The 20,856-nt window shown below is 40.8% G+C and overlaps 1 protein-coding gene across 1 annotated transcript; it reads right to left on the reverse strand.

Moving 5' to 3' along the window:
- Nucleotides 1–476: 476 nt before the first annotated feature.
- On the reverse strand, nt 477–4,595 carry SYN1 (Rad21/Rec8-like family protein). Its single transcript, XM_079065046.1, has 20 exons — nt 4,543–4,595; nt 4,299–4,367; nt 4,144–4,202; nt 4,021–4,065; nt 3,910–3,929; nt 3,750–3,826; nt 3,543–3,663; nt 3,368–3,443; nt 3,210–3,288; nt 2,996–3,114; nt 2,862–2,926; nt 2,601–2,777; nt 2,304–2,466; nt 2,015–2,097; nt 1,730–1,925; nt 1,265–1,331; nt 1,038–1,168; nt 869–962; nt 670–782; nt 477–559 (listed from the first exon to the last, which is right to left on the reverse strand). Exons 1-20 carry the CDS (start codon nt 4,593–4,595, stop codon nt 477–479), a joined length of 1,890 nt encoding a protein of 629 aa, XP_078921172.1.
- Nucleotides 4,596–20,856: the final 16,261 nt, after the last annotated feature.

Here is a 20,856-nt window from a genome sequence, read left to right on the forward strand (position 1 = left end):
GTTAAAACTATTAAATCAATCTACAACATTGGATATGATTCACTCAAGCAATATTGATATGTTGCATACATTTCTTTATAGATAAAAATGTATATTTAAAAACAGAAAGAAAATATATTGGTACATAAATTTCATATTATTAATAACTTATAAAGTTGAATATAGCCCATGCCAACGGTATAAGTTTTGGTAGGAACATGTAAACATTTATCTAATTAAGTAGGTCAACTAACAAAAAAATATACTACACATTATGTAGTAAAAAGGGTCCTTATAATAGCTGGGCAAAGATATATATATTCAAAAAAGCAGCACATATATCTTTGCAGATACATATAGTCCTCATAAACTAGAATTTATCCTAAGGCTTTTTTTATATCTTTAGTGCAACTTAAAGTATATTGTTAAACTATATATAATAAAACGAAACATAACAACAGCATAAATTCTTCCAAGTCTCTTTCTAATTCTATCTCTCACATCTTGGCACCCCTAGAAATTAGAATGTCTCCATAAGCAACTCTCTGTTCCACCCTTATGAAACAACGGGTCGCCATAACTGTATGCATGTTTCATAATTTATATATATATATATATATTACATATATATTTAAAAAAATATATAAATTAAAAAAAAAGTATATATGATTAGGAAGAAAATTAAAATACCACAAGTCTGATAAAATAAACCAGCAGCCGCTTTCCTGTTCAATCCCAATGCAAGCTGGTTAAGTGATTCCGTTTGAGGAGACCCTGGTGCATCAAAATGCATCTTCAGTTGCCTACATACACATATCAAAAACAGACATATTTTCATTTACTCTATATACTATTAAAAAAAAAACATAATATATATAGTGTTCATTACATTCGGATAGAATCAGTTAACTGCTCCACTGGTTGATCAGCTATCGGGTCTTTTTGTGTTTGTGTTGGTCCTGTTCCAGTTTCTACCACCAGATCTGATGAAAGTAAACAGATTAGGTGTAAAAATAGTGAGGAGACATTTTAAAAATAGTTATATACTCCGTATTTACCATTTTGGTTTTCTGATAGTTCAGATAGCTTGAAAATTGGATCAGAGTAATTCCCATAGAGCTCCTCTACAACTGGTTCAAGGTTACTCCCACTTCGTCTAGTTGATGAGAAAAGTCTCTTCTTGTTTGACCTGAAAAACTCAAACGTCAAAGTTCAAACCTCACACTTGACTTGTGGCTCTCTATCTCTAACTCTACTTAATTTAAACCATGCTTACGTCACTAACCTTCCAGAGTTGACATCTGAGCCATGTGGTGCAACTTCTGCACTTGGCATGGATCTAACATCGTCACCTGTTGTTAAAATAATAATAAAAAAAGATTAAAGGTTTAAGCACCTGTTGTTGACATCTGATGTTTCTTTTTGACTTAATCTGGACAGAAATGACTTATTGGGTTAAGCCAAAAAAAAAACTAGCTTAATGCATTAAGACACCAATCTTTTACCTATTTGCCTATTTGAAGTTAAAGTTGATGAAAATTGTTAAACTTGATTGATTTTGTGAAATTTGTTTTATGGAATATAAAGAGTAAAATGGTCATTTAGTCTTTCCTTCAAACTATTTATCTAGTCCAGAAAAGAAACATAGTTTATGTATACAACATTTTTATGCCTCATTCTGTACTAATAGGAAAAAAATGATAGTATAAAATTACGAATTATAAAGAAAATGTCCATTATATAAATATACCAGAATTTGAAGGTGTAACTGTCCCCCTGTTGACTGCGGATACACTTACTCCACTGTTGACATGGTTGGTTGTTGACTTTTCCATGGGGATTGAAGGAGGCATCACCTCATTGTTATCCATAATATTTACCCTTATATTCTCTATGGATACCCCCAATGATCCAGATCCAACTTCACCATGGTTATCTTCAAAAGGCTAGAGGTTCATGTTCATCATAAGAAAATTTATGTTAATTATATATTTATTGATTAAATGAATGAAAACTGTTAAATGATTAGGCTTACAGGGCTTATTGGGTCATGATAATTGTTTCTTTCTGGGGGTGATGATGATGATGGTGCTGGTGGATGAGGTGGCGAGTTGTTCCCTAAATCCAATAGATGAAATTCTTATATTCATTATCATTGTAATAATTAACAAAATATCATAATTATAATTCTGTAAAAGCAAATAACCCCTAAGCTGGTCCACACTGTCATTTCCCAAAACTACCAAACTGTGCCTAGAGCCCAATCCTCCCACACTGTAACTTCTCATACTCATACTAGAAGTATGTTAAAAGAGAACTCATACCAGAAGGAGAATCATGCAAAGGTTGAATGCTTTTTGTCCATAGTTTTAATATTGGAAGAGGATAATAAATATCCGTGTTTCCAACCAAGCCACAAACAAGAGAAACTGGTGGTAGATCCATGAGTCTGGCTATCTTTACAGAGTGTGTGTTATTGCGCATGAGCTGTATTGATATTCAGATGCAGTAGTCAATTATTAAAAAAAAAAAAACATGATAGTGTAAAGTATGTTCCTATTCTACGCAATTTGCAGTTTATATAAAGATCAGAAGAAAATGTACATGGGTGAAAAACATACTTTTCTCTTCTGTCCTCTTCTTGAGACAATATCAGAAGTATTCTGAAGCCAAAACTGATACATTGGTCCAGGAATTATAGTTTGTCCATGATCCATTAAAGTAGTTGTGACTCTTCTTGTAGTTCTTCTAGTTGGTTTTCGCCTCTGTGGACTGTTGTGTGGACTGTTGTACTGTGCCTACAACATTTAATTATCATTTAAACCAACTCATATGTTTAAATGTTACTATTGTGGAAGTGAATTACTGAATGAATATTTTACCTTATCTTCATCAGAAACTTGGGGATTGGGAAATTCTCCTGGATGTTGCTCATGGATCTCATCAGCTACAAAACATAAAGGTCAGTAACTTTTCTTACACATGACTACAATTGAGACGATAAACTGATACTTACGGTTTTGAATTTGAGGTTCTTCTTGTGGAGGTGGAGAGGGGACAAGAGTATCTGGTATGTCAGTATGATCATGGAAAGCTGAATTCACTTGTGTTTCTTCTTCCCCATCGATGTCAAACCTGCACATAAGAATGTTAAAGTTAAATTTACCGATTAAGGTATGCTCATTTTTCTATGTAGAAAGTTCACTTAGCATCAAAACCAAGTAACCTACCTCTCAAAAAGATTGAAGAGACCTGCTTCAGTCTGGTGTGAATCAAATTTGTCACACATTGTGATATCATCGATATTAGCTGAGATCACATATAAATTCGTCAGTAAAGGTTTGAGAAATCTGATAATCTATGATAAATTTCGATGAAGTTAAAAGACCTTGATGATGATCCTGAGGGATATCTTTCTTGCCCTGGTTGTGGCTGATGTAGGCTTCATTTATGCTGTCAAGTTTCTGCACAAAAGAAAAGGAATAAATCTGTTTTTTGAACTTTGATGTAGAATAGAACGTTAAGGGAGATAGTCATTTTTATCACTCTATTGGACATATTACCATTTCAGTATAAGCACTTCTATGAAACCCTCTTTGTGTTTCTGAGTTAGAAAACTGAAGAGGTTGCTCAATTTCTCCTAGGTCTGTGGGTATGTTATCAGGGAGTGTGACATCTTCATATCTACATAATGTAACAATAAATGGAAATCAAAACTATGAAATTAAAAAAAACCAATCATCAATGTGTGAACGGAAATTACGACTTACTTGGCATGAGACTTGCCCTTAGGAAGTATGGTAGGATCTCGAACAGTTTTAACCTTCCATGCTTCATTGATTTCCACCTGGGTAATTCATCTCTTTCAATTTTCATCAAGTACATGGAAAAGCAAAGCGGGAATGTAGACAAACGGAACTGAGAGTGTACCAGAAAACGAGTCACATCCTCTGTAAATAAAAAGAATTGGAGTTTAAGAACAATCGCATTTTCTAGCAACACATAATTCAAGCAATGAATGAATCAAATCGAAGAGATTACCATAGAGAAGTTTTACTTTGCGCTCGTAGACAATAACGACTCCACCTGAGAATTACGAAAAGCAATTTGAGAAAAATCAATGTCAACAACAAAAATGTCGAATAAATTGTTTAACCAATTTACCCATGAGAATTCCAGATAATCTGAGAGCCATTGGAACTGATGGATTCAAAATTTCTTCACTGCAATTCAATCAGTGAGATCATCAACTAAAGCGAACTGAAAAACGAAAAATAACTGATGTTATTAATTAGGTACAAAATTAAGTGAATCAATACCAGATGTTGATGATGTTAAGCTTGTCGAGCTTCCTCCTATTGATTTTCGCATGCATTGTTGCCGCCATCCTTAATAAACCAAAAAAACGAGAATGAAATAAAATTAATGACGAGATTCAATCAAATCCCTGCAATTACTCCACTATGAGAATCTAAAAGTTCATTCAACCTCGAATCAATAAACTAAATTAAGCTTCACTTAATCGAAAACACACGTAGGGGATTATTACTATCGATTCGATACCAGATTTGTCCGAGAGGAGCTTTGCGAGCAAGGAGTTGGTGAGAGTAGAACATTTTCTCTGTGTTAGTTGCAGATATGAAAACGAACAGAGAGTTGTTAATGGCGGTCGTTTGCTTATGTATCTGTGTGTGTGAAGAGGAAGATCTCACATACAAAGTGAGATTTGAGAGTGAGAGTGTGCATTCGCAATAACGGATTTTAGGCGGGAGGAAGGAAGCACGTGGAAAGAATGTCGTGGTTCCGTTCTAGTGCTACCGTTCACATCATAGTTTTCCATGCTACCCATCTATTAACCTGCCACGTGTACTTTCCCCTAAATGTATGCTTCGAGTGTTTGTACGTTGTGCATCGATATATAGCCCAATTTTCTAATTTAGCTTGTTACATCTTATTATTACCATTGTAATTTATCTAAACGAAGGAAAGAGAAAGATGATCACGTAAACATGTTAACAATTATTGGATTTATTAATTTTCGACATCCATATAAGTAATAAGTTACAAATAACAATTTGGTTGTATATTACTCTAATTCGTTAAATTCTAATTTTTTTTATGATAAATATGTTTAAAAGTATAAGACTAAGTAAAAAAAAAGTCTTAATGTTAATGTATATCAACAAAAGTACTAACATTAAATTGATAATTTTATTATTTATTTGAAATACAAACATTACTATATCTTATTCTTATTCATTAGATTCAAGTAATTTTCCTTACTTACGGGTCCTTTCATCGACTCTAGTTGCATACTTGCCTCCTAAGTTATCTATATGGATGTGTATTTTTATTCATGATGTATCTTGTTTTTTTTTATCATTAAATAATAATGAACATACGTATTTTTAAATTTAATATCTGATGAGCTGAATGCTTTCTTTAAATATCACATATGAGTGAGGCAAGTAAACAAAATGTTCTGGATTGCTAAAATGAGGCTTTGTCAGGCGTTTACTTGACACCCAAGTTGGCATAGACGTCTGCATCACATCCATTACAGATTATTCCATACTTTTCTAGTTTGATCTATACTTGTATATAATTCTCTATAAGTGTTTGGAGCCTAGTAAATTTCTAGATCTTTATATAGAACACCCTTAGATACACAATTGTAGTTGTTAGATCGAAATGATCTTAATCGTCCATTGAGGATGTGGAGGTGTCTAAATATGTGAGGCCTTTATTTGGCCAAACCATACAAACATTTGTAAGCTTCTCTGTAGTGCAATACATGTTCTTTATATTCCCCCTAACTCTCTCTTGTGTGCTTTCGGTCTTATTGCGTTGTTTCTTTTAGCTCACTATTCGGGTTAGACTAAATTAGCAACCAATAAAGGGTGTTGAAGAACTAAGTACCGCACAGTTGACTTAGAATTGTCTAAGGTCGTGACAATTTTGTTTCTTCTCATAATAAAGGAAGATTTAGACATGATGTCAAGAGTCATTGGCAAATTTGTTTCTTCTCATGTTAAGAGGAGACAAAAGGTCGTTGCTTAAGATCTTGCCAAGAGGCATATGGGAAAAAGCAAGTCATAAGATGGCAATGTTATATTAGAGGGACGTGACATTGCTAGAGTAAACTCTAGATTATGGCTCCCATAAAAATCGCAGGCTTTATGTGGATTGTGGAGCCCTCTATCTAAACTTAACCTTCCCGCTCTTATTTCTTTCCACGCGATCCAGAATCACAACAACAGTGTCCATTGTGTGATTTTATTGTGTTTTTTGGCACTTGACTGGGCGGAAAGTTATATGGAAGAGAACTTAGATTTGCATGACTAGCAAGCGACTAATGTGCTTATCTTGTGTGACAACAATATAGCTCAAAACCCGATCTTACCTTCTATGTTTTTAGTAAAGACCTTTTCAGGTTCGAGGTAGGCGATCAAGTTTTTTGGTTTCCTTAAAATAGTAGATTAAAAAGTTGGTAAAGATCTGCCCCTTGATGTAGCTGAATGTAGAGCAGCCCCTCTATAGCCTTTGATCAATAAATTATTATAACTTCGGAATATGGTCATTGTAGCTTGCTTTCAAGACATTGCATTAGATGCATATTTAGTAATAGTAGTCGTCCACAATGCCTTTGTTTTATACTAAAATACTATTTCGTATGAATGGGGAATTAATTCGCTCTTTGATCTGCAAAATAAGGCATGTGAGCTCTTTTTTATGACAAAGATCTCTCCATAAGAAGGGACCAAATCACAATGGATTGAACAACTGGAAATGATAACAGAATACATAGATCATTGTTCAAATAAGCAGATAAATATAGTATGCTTTACTTCTTTCATCTACAAGGACAAAAATTAAATTGAAAAACCCATGAATATATGCAAAACGTTCATTATTGTTAGTCAAAAAATGGTATGTATACCCAAAATCTTTTAGATCATGTGAATAAAGGACAATTCTACCATGAGAACAACATAAAACCACATATGATCACTCAATTCATACAGCATAAAACACACTAAATATTTACAAGATTCATAACTGGAAAGATGTTGACCAAAAGTTCAAACATAAAATGTTTGCAATGGTTATGATTTTATATATGTAAGAATAAAAAATTTACTTTTCAACAACATAGGTATCATAAGTGAACTCAACAATATATTTTTTGTGTTTTTTTATCGCGCTCGACCTTCAAGTTTTCTTTATTGATATAAACACCCTTGTTTAAAGTCACAACCACTTGTTCATGCCCACCAGGATACTTACTGCTTATCGACGTCTGATATCCAGAGGCATAGTTATCGCCACATTACCTCCTAATTGGGTTTAGTTATATGGGGCATTCAAGGGAGCTACATGGTGATTTTGACAGTTTTCCTGTCCGCTCGGACCACCACCACGATTTGACCCCTTATTCTGTAACACTCGGTTTCGGATCGCTTCATTATTCGGGGATGTGACCCGATCATCAGTTATCATAAGGCTTAGGGCCTTGGGGAAGAAGGGAATTGGCCATCTTTTGTTGTGGGTATTATAGATTAGATGATCCAAGAGTTCGTGAAACGACCCAAAAACATGACCCAAAATTTTTTGTTTCAACATTACTAAAAATCACAACATCAATGTCATATCATAAAAACCATGGAACATGTATCTCAAAAGTTATAAACCATGTATCAAATCAGAAAATGTGTCAAATCATATCAAACTATCAGAGTGAACTCCCAGGCTAAACTGAAGCTGTGGTGTGTGCCATGCCATCATCCCGAGCTCTTCCCCTTGCTAGCGGAAGTACTTGAAACCAAAATTGAAACTGTAAGCACAAAGCTTAGTGAGTTCCCCCAAACTACCACATACCATACAATAACATATAAAACAACTACTGGGCCTTGCCCACTGCATCGGACCGAAGTCCGGAAACTGCATCAGACCGAAGTCCGGAACTAACCAGGGCCTTGCCCTCTGCATCGGACCGAAGTCCGGAAACTGCATCGGACCGAAGTCCGGAACTAACCAGGGCCGTGCCCTCTGCATCGGACCGAAGTCCGAAAACTGCATCGGACCGAAGTCCGGAACTAACCAGGGCCGTGCCCTCTACATCGGACCGAAGTCCGGAAACTGACTGATCATAACATAGCATAATCACAACTACTGGCTTAAACACATATACTGCTTACTGCATCGTACCGAAGTCCGGAACATATAACACAAACACATGCTTGAATCACAAAAACCTCAAGCACACTAAACTACTGCATCGGACCGACGTCCAGAACTACTGTTAACTACACGGGCCGGCATTGTGGCCGTAGACCCGTTCCTACTGAAAGGAAACTCACCTCGTAAGCTGGTTGCTGAAGAAGCTACTCGGGAACTGTCTGCTGCTGCTCCGGTATCCCTCCCGGCTACAATTCCCATAAATATACTCAATCAAATACTTAACTGAGGGCGAAATAACTATTTTACCCCTGGTCAAAGTCAACTTCCTGGTCAAAGTCAACTTCCTGGTCAAAGTCAACTGCCAGTTGACTCGACTCGTCGAGTTGGTTCGCCAACTCGCCGAGTCCCTATCCTTTCCTCAAATCTCTATACGTTTCTACTCGCCGAGTTTTAGCACCGACTCGACGAGTTCTTACTCGACACAAACACTAAGTCCGTCTTCATCTGACTCGTCGAGTTGTATGAACAACTCGTCGAGTCCTCCTTCATGCTATGCATGTCCAGTCTACGACTCGCCGAGTTGTATGAACAACTCGTCGAGTCTGTTCTTGAGGCAAGAAGATTGCCTTGGACTCGCCGAGTCAGGGCGTTGACTCGCCGAGTCCCTCCATTACTGAGTCTGTAACCCAACTCACTGAGTCCACCTCCTACTCACTGATTCCACTCGTAATAACTCAAAAGGGGAAAAATCGGGGACTCGCGACTCGACTCGTCGAGTCTGATGAACAACTCGTCGAGTCCCTTGCATGTCATCACTATTTAGTCCGTTCTGGTCGATTCCAGTGCATTCAATTCATAGATCTGGGTTATTAGGGTTGGTTTTACACGTAAAGTTTCCAACTTTACGTGCATGCATGAAGAAATGAGGCTAAAACATCAAAATAGGCTAAGAATGGGGTCATAGGGTTTGGAACTCGTCCTTGAGTGCATAAAGGCAACTACTTTGAGCTCCTACAACTCAAATATACTCAGATCTATGATCCATTTCCTTATAGAAGTCCCACTCTCGAGTTTGGATCCAAAAAGTCCCAAAAGAAACACATCTAAGCATACAATACTATCAAATGGAAATAATAAGCAAGGTACAAGCTTTAGTACCAGAATATGAGGCTGATGGTCAAGAGACTCTGAATCTTCTTCTTCTCCTTTGGATCTTCCTTCTTTCTTTCTCTTCTAAATCCTCAAAATGGCACAAAACACTCAACTTAGAAATGGAGGGTTTAGGGTTTTCAGATAAGATGATCTAAGAGTGCTGGAGGCTGGGGTAGGAGGCTATAATGATGCTTAAATAGAGTGCAAACCCTTAAAGTTAGGGTTTCATCCAGACTGGCAGACTCGCCGAGTCCCAACCTATGGACTCGCCGAGTAGCCGACTTAAATCGCGTGCAAATCCCGTCTCTACTCGACGAGTCGGGCTACGGACTCGTCGAGTACCCCTCAAAATAAAACTTACTTTATTTAAATTACATACCTGAAATGGGGCGTTACAGTTCGATTGTGTTTCGGAGCTCAAGGGTATAATCGTAATTTGGTATTTAGGGTCTTTATGAATTTTGGGTTTGTAGTTCGGGAAGTTTTAAGGCGGGGTGAGTTGATAGAAGTGTAGGGCTTCTCGTCACCTTTTAGGTGGATATCAAGTTCTTTAAAAACGGACTTAGAACGAAGGAGTAAGGGCCAAATGAAGTTTTAGGGTTTTAGAGGTTCAATGAGTACGCAGGGCGTACCCGTCGTGTACGCGGGGCATAATAGTTAAGTTGATCGCGAGTTCTCCTTAAGTACATCGGACGTACCAAGGGGTACGCAGGGCGTCTCCCTTTAGCACCAAACCCTAATTTTGGGGTTTTACCCCTATATAAGAAACATTATATCCTTCTCTGGACATTTTAGGTCAACCTCCATCCCTTTTAGCCTTTATTGAAACCCTAGAGTGCCTTGAGTGAGTTTTGGAGCTTGTAAGAGTGTTTGTGGTGGTTTGTGTAAAAGAAGAAGAAGGTTGAAGACTCATCCCTTGGAGATGAGCTCAGAGATCCAGTGTTAGCATCTTCATTTCGTGACTTTTAAGGTATAAAGTCCCTATCTTATCTACTAATTGTACAGATCTTATTTTGGGGTTGTTTATGGCCATTTTAGTCCCTTTTGGTTGGTCCTTGTGGGTTAAGGTTGTTTCAGAGGCTCAATCTTATAGATCTGGACATTTAAAGGGTTCTTCAAGCATAAAAAATGCAAACTTTATGGTTTATTTGGACTCATGCATGTGTTAAGACCCTTTATTAAGCTCTTTTGAGCTCTAGAACCCCATCAAGCCATGCATGCAAGTAAAGTTGCCAACTTTATGTGATAAGTCATCCATAGGAATCAGATTTGAGAGTTTGGAGCAAAGACTTAAGTGGTTAAGTGCTTATTGGAGAAGGATGGGGTTCAGGGGGGAGTACGTTGGGCGTACCCATATGGTACGCTGCGCGTACTAGCTCCAAAGGGTGTACGCTGGGCGTACCAGCTAATTATGCGGGGGGTACTCGGCCTGTTTGAGATTCCTTGAAATATTAACTTTTTGACCTTGGACCATTGACCAAAAGTTTGACCAGGGTTGACCATTGGATATTTTTGGTACTTTTAGGATTTTGGGCCTTCTCGGGATAGGTCCATGATGGGTTGGGCCCAATTTAGATAGTTGGGCCTTATGGTGTCAAATGAGGGATTTGGGCTTATGATGCTAGTGGATTGGTCTTTGGATTTTGGCAAAGTAAGGAAAAGGGTAAAATGGACTTTTACCCTGAAGGTTGGTTTATTGGCTAGAATTCTTGGTTGAATTGGAATCAATTATTGATGAAATATTAATTTTTAATGCCAGTGCGAGCTTTCCGGTAGCAGCAGTTCGAGTATTCGATTATCTTGGATTGAGGTGAGTCTTCTCACTATATTAATAGGTCGAAGGCACCAATGTCAGCGCATTACTTGTTTTGTGGAATGCTAGTTGTCTTTGTGATACTTGCTTGGAAGAACATGAGGGTAGCCTATGGCACTTGGATGTCAGACCATGGAGGTAGCCCACGACACTTGGATGTCAGACCATGGGGGTAGGCCATGACATTTCAAGAAAAGACCATGGGGGTAGCCCATGACACTTAGATGTCAGACCATGGGGGTAGCCCATGGCATTTCAAGGAAAAGACCATAGGGGTAACTCATAGCAAATATATGTATGGTATGTGGTATTTGGGGAACTCACTAAGATTTGTGCTTATGGTTTTCAGTTTATGTTTCAGGTACTTCGGTTTTCAAATGGAAGAGCTTGGGATGATTGCAAGGCACACACCACCTCGTTCCGCATTTTCTTGACTTACTCTGATATGATGTGATGACTGATACATTTGTTTCATTTGGATATTTATGATGATGTTTTTGGAATACTGGTTTTATTAATTTAAAAATGAAATTTTTGGGTCTTATTTTTGGGATGTTACAAGTTGGTATCAGAGCCTTCGTTTGAGAGATTCAGGCATACTCTCGGGTGTGCCTGAACTCAAACTGAGGGTTTCGTAGATTTTTCATAAAATAAATGTTTCATAAAAGGGGTGTGATGCGTGCAATCGGCCGAGCTCAAGTAAGTGGTTCCCAGAATTCCCATACATGTTTATTATGTTATATTATTATGAGAATCGCATGCTAGATTAGGGCTAAGGATCTACTCCGGATTTTATGCTAGGAGAGATGCCTTTATATGCCTGATTGTATGAGCTTTTAGAATTTCATGCTAGTATGGTTTTTAGATAAGTGGATAGAATGGATTGATTAGTGTATGCTGGTTAAATTTTTCGTTGCCTGAATGTTGCTTGCTTTGTGCTTTGTGGGATTCTTAGTGATGTGGATCACCTGCTAAGTGAATATGTTAAGTCACATGTTGCACATGTTAAATAATCTCAGAGTGATGGATTTGGCCCTATTGTGCAGCTCTCGTTTGAGTCCAACCATTCTAGGGTGGAGTCTTTCACTCGAAGGATTATCTGGTCTCTGTTGCATGTGACTATATTCATGAGGTAGTTAGTTGACATTGGTGGGAGTTTTTCAGCAGCTGAGGGCAAGGTGAGTTCGAGAACCTAGGAGAGCCTAGGAAATGCTTCAGTGGGTTTAGTTATGATGTTTAGCGATCAAGGGTGCATCAGTTTGAGAGGGTGGCTTAAAGGATTCGAGATGATTCCTGAGGAAATTATGGATAGGTGTGGAAGGTAGTATTGGGCCCGTACTACTGAAAGCACAGGATCCATACTCGAATTGGGGAGTGTCTTGGAGAATATAGGAAGCTTGTGGGATGAGGATTCTTGAGTATGTTCCGATTATTTATATGATTGTATTTCAGTTTGGTGATGAGCACTCAGGGAGGAGGTTCAGGTTCTGGTTCCGGCCCAGGTGCAGGCACTGAGCCGATTAGCGAGCAGATTCGGGAGTTCATCTCATCGAAGATCCCCGCGGTATTTTTGAATGGACTTCTATGATCTTTGGTTCAGTCAAGGATGGGATTCTGAAGCTATTGGATAGTCGTCTCGGGGCCTTTCGGGCCGAGATCGTAACGGGATAGTTGGGGGTTCATCTGGAGCCCAAAGCTTGTAGATCCCTAGGACCCTTCAGGAAGGAGGATCCTATTGTTAGATCTTGTCATTTGGGATCGGAGGTGGGTTATGCACCATGTCTTCAGGAGAGTCGTCAACATGATTAGATTGCCCCGGAAGTTTTACGAGCCCAACGCGAGGAGTCACCTGACATTATTGGGTGTGTCACTGATAGATTGGCCACCAGGTTCGAGAGTCGGACCTCGACTGTTCAAGCGGTTGATGGGATGGTCAGGGTAACCCGGGAGCAGGAGAGTGGTTCGGATAGGCAACTGGGAAAGAGGAAGCGGACTCATGGTGTGGATCGGCGATCTGAGCAGTAGGACGCTGCCATAGTTAGTTTTAGAGACCCAAGGGGCCGTAGTGGTTGCACGAAGGATGAAGGGGCACATGAGGATGTGCGCAGCAAGTCTAAGTATGGCAGGTGCGGATGGACGGGCTACCTCCGCCAAGAATGCACATTGGAGCTAGATTCGTGCCATCGTTGTCATCAGCCTGGTCATATCAGGGCAAATTTCCCCCGCTTAGTGGTTGGGGCAGCTCAAGTTTCATCGCATGTACTTCGGCAGGAAGAAAGATTCAGGGTTTCTTCAGACGATCTTGCGGGTATGTTATCTTTTGCTTTCTTCTTGGTTATGATCAGAATTTGTATTTCTTGGGATTTTGTATCGGTTTGGGTAAGCTTTATCTTTGGTATAATTCTCTGTTACTGGTTGGGTTATATCTTCAAGAATTGTTATATGTCATTTGCATTCCATGAATCATTAGTGGGTTAGTAAGGGGTTGTATCTCGTTGAGCAGGTTTCAGTGTGTTTGGTTGTTGTTCCAATTATTGGTCAAGGATCAGTGGGTTAGTCTTCCAGTTAAGTCAGGGTTCAGTGGTTTTAGCAATTGTTCCGGTAGGAGCGGCAGTCGCCTATGGAAGAACTTTTGGGCGCAATCACTACCGTTTCTAAGGAGTGAGTGGTAGCAAGAAGATAGTGGTGGCAGTCGCATGAGCTTGGTTGGCCACTGGGAGTGCCAGGGGAAGTAATCTATTGCTAGGGTTTTGGTCTTTATCACCAGCATAAAGGACTTCAGGATTTAGGTGTTGTATCATTGAAAGCGTTGGGGTTGTCGGATTTGCTGAGATTTCGGGGAGTGCTTATATGTATTTCGAGAGTTGTGCAGGCATTGGGATGGGCTAGTGATGGAACACTAGTTTTGGTAAGCGCAGGTTGTTGGCGGTTTGACCATAAGGAGGAAATATGGATTGGGAATTCATCAAACTTTGTGTGCTGGGAGAGCTTCGACGAATTCAAGTGGGGGAGAATTGTTCAGGTTTCCGGAATCCGAATCAGTCGTGAAACTAGGATGAGTTTCACACTCTTGTTGGGAGGGAAGACAACTCAGGTATCCGTCTGGACTGAGGATGGTGTGAGTTGGGAGTTCATGAAACTTCGAGCAGTTGGTTCGCGCCTTCTTGGTGATGGATAATCGGGTTTTTGATGGACCCAGGTTGGGGTTCCAAGCATGACCCGAGCCCTAGTTTGGGCGTTTGGTCTGCTGCGTGTTTGACTCAGGGTGAGTATGGATGGATTGATAGATGAGCGGTAAGACCATGAGTAGTGGCCATGGCAAGATATGAGTGTTGTAAGACTATGGGATGTCCCGTAGCATTCACTAGTTGGCAGTTAGTGTGGGAGTGTTGTAAGACTGCGGGGTGGCCCGTAGCATTCACTGGTCCTTGTGTAGCGGTGAGGGTGTGGAAAATCCATGATTGGTCATGGATTTATTCAGATGGATTAGACCAGGATGGGTCAGTTCTTGAGACTGTGGGAAGGCCACATCATGCATGGAATCAGGAAGTGGTAGGTCGTTGGAGTTTGGTTGTGATATAAGACTACAGTTGGTCATGTAGCAATCACTATTAGCATTGGCTTTGGAGGCGTCAAGTTTGTCGGGCTGTTATGATCGGTGGGAGCCATAAGTGGCAGGATAGATAGGGCAATTATTGCTAGTTGAGGTTTTCATTCGGAAGTCGTGTGGGACGACTGTGTGTGCCTTTTGACTCAACAACCGGGTGGGAATCCGGTGATTCAGTTAGTTAGCAGATAAGTTGGGACCAGGGAGGTCTCGGCAACTTTTGCAAAGCAGCTAGGGGCATCGAGATAATTCAAGGCAGTATTAGTGATTTGGGACCCGTGTGTGGAGTTGCTTGTTATTCAGAGAATATGCTAAGTCACTTGCAGCTTGGATTGAATAATCTCAGAGTAAATTATTTGACCCTGTTGCACAGCTCTCGTCTGAGTCTAACCGTTGCAAGGACGAGTCTTCTACTCGAAGGATTATCTGAGCCTGCTTTCATTTAACACCGTAATTTTTCAAACAGATTTTTCATTTTAAAATCGCATACTTTTCATAACATATTGTATAGAAATCTCGTTTATTCAAATTAAAAAACACAACTCCATTAATAATCCAGGATCCTCAAAATATAACTCTTTCTCTGGTGTGTACAATCAAGCCGGTGCCGTCCCGCGATCCTGAGAAAACCTGAAACACATAACACATAACACGGTAAGCACAAAGCTTAGTGAGTTCCCCAAAATACCACATATAACACATATTAGCCACTCGAGGCTATAATTCTGTGGGCCCTCTGGCCCTAACTCTGTGGACCCTCTGGTCCTAACTCTTTGGACCTTCAGGTCCAAACTCTGTAAACTCTGGAATACACACAGCATAAATCACATAGAAATAATGCAGTGCAACACATCACATACATAGCATACAAGATACTCTGTCACATAACTCTAATTACCACTCAAGGTAAAGTATAGTGAGAAGAATCATGTGACAACCCGAAATTTCTATTCTGTACAACCATTCACTTCAATAGAAGTCAGAACTGTTTCTGCTAACTTTTAAGCTTTCTGGAGTCAGTTTAAGTGTTTTAAAGCTTAGTACTTCAATAGATAACTGGAGAGAGGATGCCCTAGGGTTTATTGTGCAACAATAAGGTCCCAAAACTTCAAGAGTTTGGAGTTTACGGCCCAAATGGTATTAGGGCCGTAAACCGTAAGGACTATATAAGTGACACTTAGTTATTTTTAGCTTTTTTTCACACTTTCAAGTCAAGAACCATTTCTCTCTCAAGTATCATCCAAAGTTTCTCCAAAATCTTCAAGAAAGTAAGTGTTTTCTTCCTTGTTTAGTTGATCTCACAGCGGAAATAGCTGAGCATTGGCCAAGTATAAGTGATCTACAGGGATAATTAGGTTTGTGAACCTGTTTTGTAGTGGGAATTTCGAGCTAGCAGGATGTTGAGGGGTCAGTTGAGAGATAAGCAGGCTGGTTTCATCGATAATGATTTAGTATGAGTGGTCTGTCAGGGGACCAGACCATCTAAAGGCAGCAGATATCAGACAGAGTAGATGTAGACTGTTGCGAGGAATCCTTTCACCAGTGGAATTTAAGGCTTTGCAAGATTGGTCATGGCTACCCTGAGGAGGCTAGGGTGTGCCCAGGATTATGGCCATGTTACTGGAGTAGTTGGCGTGTAAGGAATGGTAAGGAATGATTTCGAGGACAAAATCTAATTTAAGTGGAGGAGAGTTGTAACGCCCCGTTTATTTAAATAAATTGATAAATGTAAGTCCGTGATTAAATTGTGAAAAATTTCGGAGGTCAGGGTGCGTTTGGTAATTTATGGACTAAAATTGAAAATATTTTAAGACTTAAGGGTTTATTAGTGATTTAGGGATCTATTATGAAAGAAATTTATGGGATCAGGGTTTAAAAAGTAAGTTTTGGATTCAGTTTGTAAAGATTTCTGAGAGCAGGGTCTATTTGGTATGTTTTGTGATTTTCTTTGTAATGATTTCTGGATGGAGGGGCTAAGTTGGGCATTATGGCAATAAAGTTTATGGGACGGGGTATATAGGCATCAGCAGCCGTCTAACCCTAAACCTAACCCATTGTTGCAGCCGCCATCGTCGGGATTCTCCAGCCGCCAGAGTGAATCCGTAGTGAGCCACCATCCTCCCTCCGCCGATCGCCACCTTCCCCTATTGACTTCCGGCGCCGCACCACCATCCTCGTGGAGATCAGAAGCCACCATTGACCATCCCATCTGCCGGCGAGAGTGTGACCGCCACCTGCTGTGTCGTTAGAGCACCGACGACTGCCGGAGTCCGTTGCTGCTGTTTGCTGCCGGCGACTGCTGGAGACGAGGCCGACGTAGGAGCCGTCGTATCCCCATCTTCTCCGCCAAGGATGTGATGTTTGTGCGTGTTCTGTCGTCATCATGGGAGTGTGTGTGGGGCATGGGTGGCTGTAAACGCTTGAAGACCACCATGGCAGCCAACCATGGTGGTTGTTGCCGGGAGATGCTGCCAAACGCCACCTCCACCCCAAGACCACCGCTGCCGCTGTTATTTCTTTTCCCTTCACCCCATCCGCCGTCGCTCGATATTGCGTGAAGCTGAAGACCACCGTGAGGAACCACCATGGCAGCCGGCCATGGTGGCTGCTGCCGCCGTCAACTCCCTCTTTCAAGATCGATGAAGGGCTGTCGGTGGGTGTTTATTTTAGTGTGTACGTGATGTAGTGTGTGAGTGAGGAATCTTTGGCCGGAATCTGAAAAGAAGTCATCGCCACCACCGTGAGGTGGTGGCTGCCGCCAAGCACCACCGCCGGCTACCACATTGTGGCTGTGTGTGTGATTAGTTTAGTATGTGTGTGTGTGTGTGATTAATTGAGATTAGTTTTGTAAAATGTAATTTGAATTTGGAATAATGAAATTGAACCAAACCACCACCGTGAGGTGGTGGCCGCCGCCGTGAGCCGCCATGGACCACCACTACCCGAGGTGGTAGTGGGTGGTGCCCCACTAGCAAACCCTAATTGACCTAGCAAAACCCTAATGGGCTTAAGGATTAGTTTTGGGCCTATTGGGCCATGTTTGGGAGAAAACCCTAATTAGGGTTTAGAAAACCCTAATTGCAAGTATTTAGGCCTTGGACTTATTGGACCCACTTTTGGGCCATTGAGATTGGATTGTGTATTAAGCCCAATTTCTCCATGTCAATTATCTAGTAGAGTAAAGGACTTAATGGATTAAGTCCTTAATGGGCTAAGTGAGAAAACCCTAATTTCACTTGGGCTTTGTGTTGGGCCATCCAAGAATAATTAAATGGACTAGAGTAATTAGTTGGGCTTTAGGGTAAGGCCCATATGAAGGATTGGGCCCAATTTGGAAAATTAGGCCATAGTTGGGGCCTAGATGGTTGTATGATATTGGGCCCCTAGAATGAGACATGTTGGACTGGATTGAACAATTGGGCCTTAAGGGAAGTCCATGTAGAGGTTTGGGCCCAATTTGGAAAATTGGGCCATATGTTGGGCTTTGATCCCTAGTTGACTTTGGGCCTATGGATTGGGCCTTGGGCTTGGGTAAGCCAAGCTAGGGGTAATGCAGTAATTATCCAAAGTATGTATTTATAGTTATGTGTTAGAACCCAATTATTAATTGGGTGTTATTTTGGTGTTGACAGTTCGGGAATCTGTCATCTAGCAGCTGGGGTTGAGTCTGCGGGACTTCAGCAGTGTGGGATTGTGTCTACGGGACTTCAGCAGTGTGAGGTGAGTTTCCCTTCAGTAGGAACGGGTCTAAGGCACCAATGTCGGCCCGTTTAGATGTTAGTAGTACCGGACTTCGGTCTGATGCCGGGCGGGGCCCGATGCAGTGATTTAGCTTACCTTTTATATGTTATGTGTCCCGGACTTCGGTCCGATGCCGGGGAAACCCGAGAAGTAGTTATGTATGCTTGATGTCTTTGTGATTCATGCATGTTTATGTTATGTGTTATATGTTCCGGACTTCGGTCCGATGCCGGGCGGGGCCCGATGCAGTGGGCGGGGCCCAGTATTTGCTTACATGTCGTTGTATGGTATGTGGTAGATTGGGGGAACTCACTAAGCTTCGTGCTTACAGTTTTCAGTTTTGGTTTCAGGTACTCAGTATTCAAAAGAGGAGCTCGGGAAGATTGCAGTGCACACACCATTTGTTCAGCCTGGGATGTTTATACTCTGATATATTTGACAGTTATTATGATATTTTGAGATACATTGTTTATGATTCTTATATGACGTTTGATGAATATGGTTTTATTACTGATTTAAAACGAAATTTTCGGACTGTGTTTTTGGGATGTTTCAAGTTGGTATCAGAGCCTTGGTTTGAGGGATTCGGGCGCACTCCCGAGTGTGTCTGAACTCAAACTAAGGAAGTGGTATAAAGTTTTCAAAAGAAAAGAGTTTTAGAAAAGCAAAAAGAAACTTAAAAAGAAAAGAGTTTTAGAAAAGCAAAAAGAAACTTAAAAAGAAAAGAGTTTTAGAAAAGCAAAGAGAATTTTTAGAAAGAAAAGAACTTTGAAAAGAGAAAAAGGGTGTGGTGCATGCAATCAGCCGAGCTCAAGTAAGTACTCCCAAATTACCCATACAAGTTTATGTTATGATTATCAGTTTCAGTTTCAGTAGAACAACATGCTAGAATAGGACTAAGGATCTAGGAGGATGCCTTATGTGCCTGCTATATGTGTTTCAGCTTTATGAGAATTGCATGCTAGTATTGAGTAGACAGTAGTAGGATAGCCTGTTTAGGTTATGCCTGATAGTATGAGCTTAGCATTGTATGCTAGTACAGTTTCTCGTTATGAGAATAGATTCGCTTGAGTAGTTTCCTGTGTCCGAATGTTGCTTGCTTTGTGCTTTGTAGGACTCTGAGTGATGGAAGTTAGCCATTAGGTGAATACGTCACGTCACATGTGATCAGGGTTGAATAATCTCAGAGTGCTGGATTTGGCCCTATTGCGCAACTCTTGTCTGAGTCTAACCGTTGTGGGGACGAGTCTTTTACTCGAAGGATTATCTGAGCCTCGTCACATGTGATGGTATTCAGGTGATGGCTAATTGGCATTACAAGGAGGCTTTCAGCAGCTGAGGACTGGTTTGGGTCGGAGATTTCCCTAGGGTAAGCCTAGGATGAGAGTAGCAGAGAGCAGTAGCAGTAAAAGGGACTTGGTGGAGTCAAGGCAGTTCTGGAGGAAATTACGGATAGATGTGGAAGGTAGTATGGGCCCGTACTACTGAAAGCAGAGGATCCGTACTCGAATCAAGGAAGGCTGAGATGAACCCAGGGAACTTGTAGTGTGTGAGATCCCTCGAGTTTGGATGAGTATTGTGATGTTAGTGATCGTATGTTGCCGAGTATAATGGTGCTACGTGGCAGACCAGATGGTAGTTTTGGTGTCGACGAGGGATCAGGCTCGGACTCTGTAGTCGGGCAGCTCGACGATCAGATGAGGGAGTTCATTCCATATGAGATTATGTGCAATATCATTGACCAGACTCCTGTGATCCTCAGTATGATCAAGGATAGCATTATAGAGATTTGTGATGAAAGGCCGAGCGCTTTCTGCACTGAGGTTGCAGACATGATGGGGACCCGTACGTTGATGTTTCGGGAATTCAGAGTTTGTGAAGTTTCAGATTGTCGTGGGGGTTAGGGACCCCATTGTTAGCAGCAGGTGGTTGGCAGATGTCGCCAACACTTTTGTCCCAGACATTGTCTCGAAAGGAGACAAGATATGACTTACTTCCTGTCCCCCGAGGGATAGAGCACGAGATTGATAGGAAGAAGTTGGTAGTGAGTTGAGTGATAATGCGGTTAATGCTATGTCATGGGATGAATCTTAGACCAGATTCTGGGCAGAGTGTGCCCAGGCGATTGAGGCGCAGCAGTTGGCGCAAGAGTTGTTAGATCTCCACCAGACGACTGAGACTGTGGCAGAGATCACTGCCAAGTCACGGGAAAGAGTTTATATGGTACCACAGTATGCAGTAAATGAGGAAATGAAGAAGGTAAGTTATTAGAACATACTGTAGAATGATAGCAGGGAGATTGTGAGTATCTCGGGGTGCAAGACCCTGAGTGATATGACTTCTGGAGCTTGAGAATGGGGTATGGACTTGGAGCACATTGGTA

Source organism: Lactuca virosa, chromosome 8, assembly GCF_052849685.1.
Source record: "Lactuca virosa cultivar CGN04683 chromosome 8, Lactuca_virosa_CGN04683_v6, whole genome shotgun sequence".
NCBI lineage: Eukaryota > Viridiplantae > Streptophyta > Magnoliopsida > Asterales > Asteraceae > Lactuca > Lactuca virosa.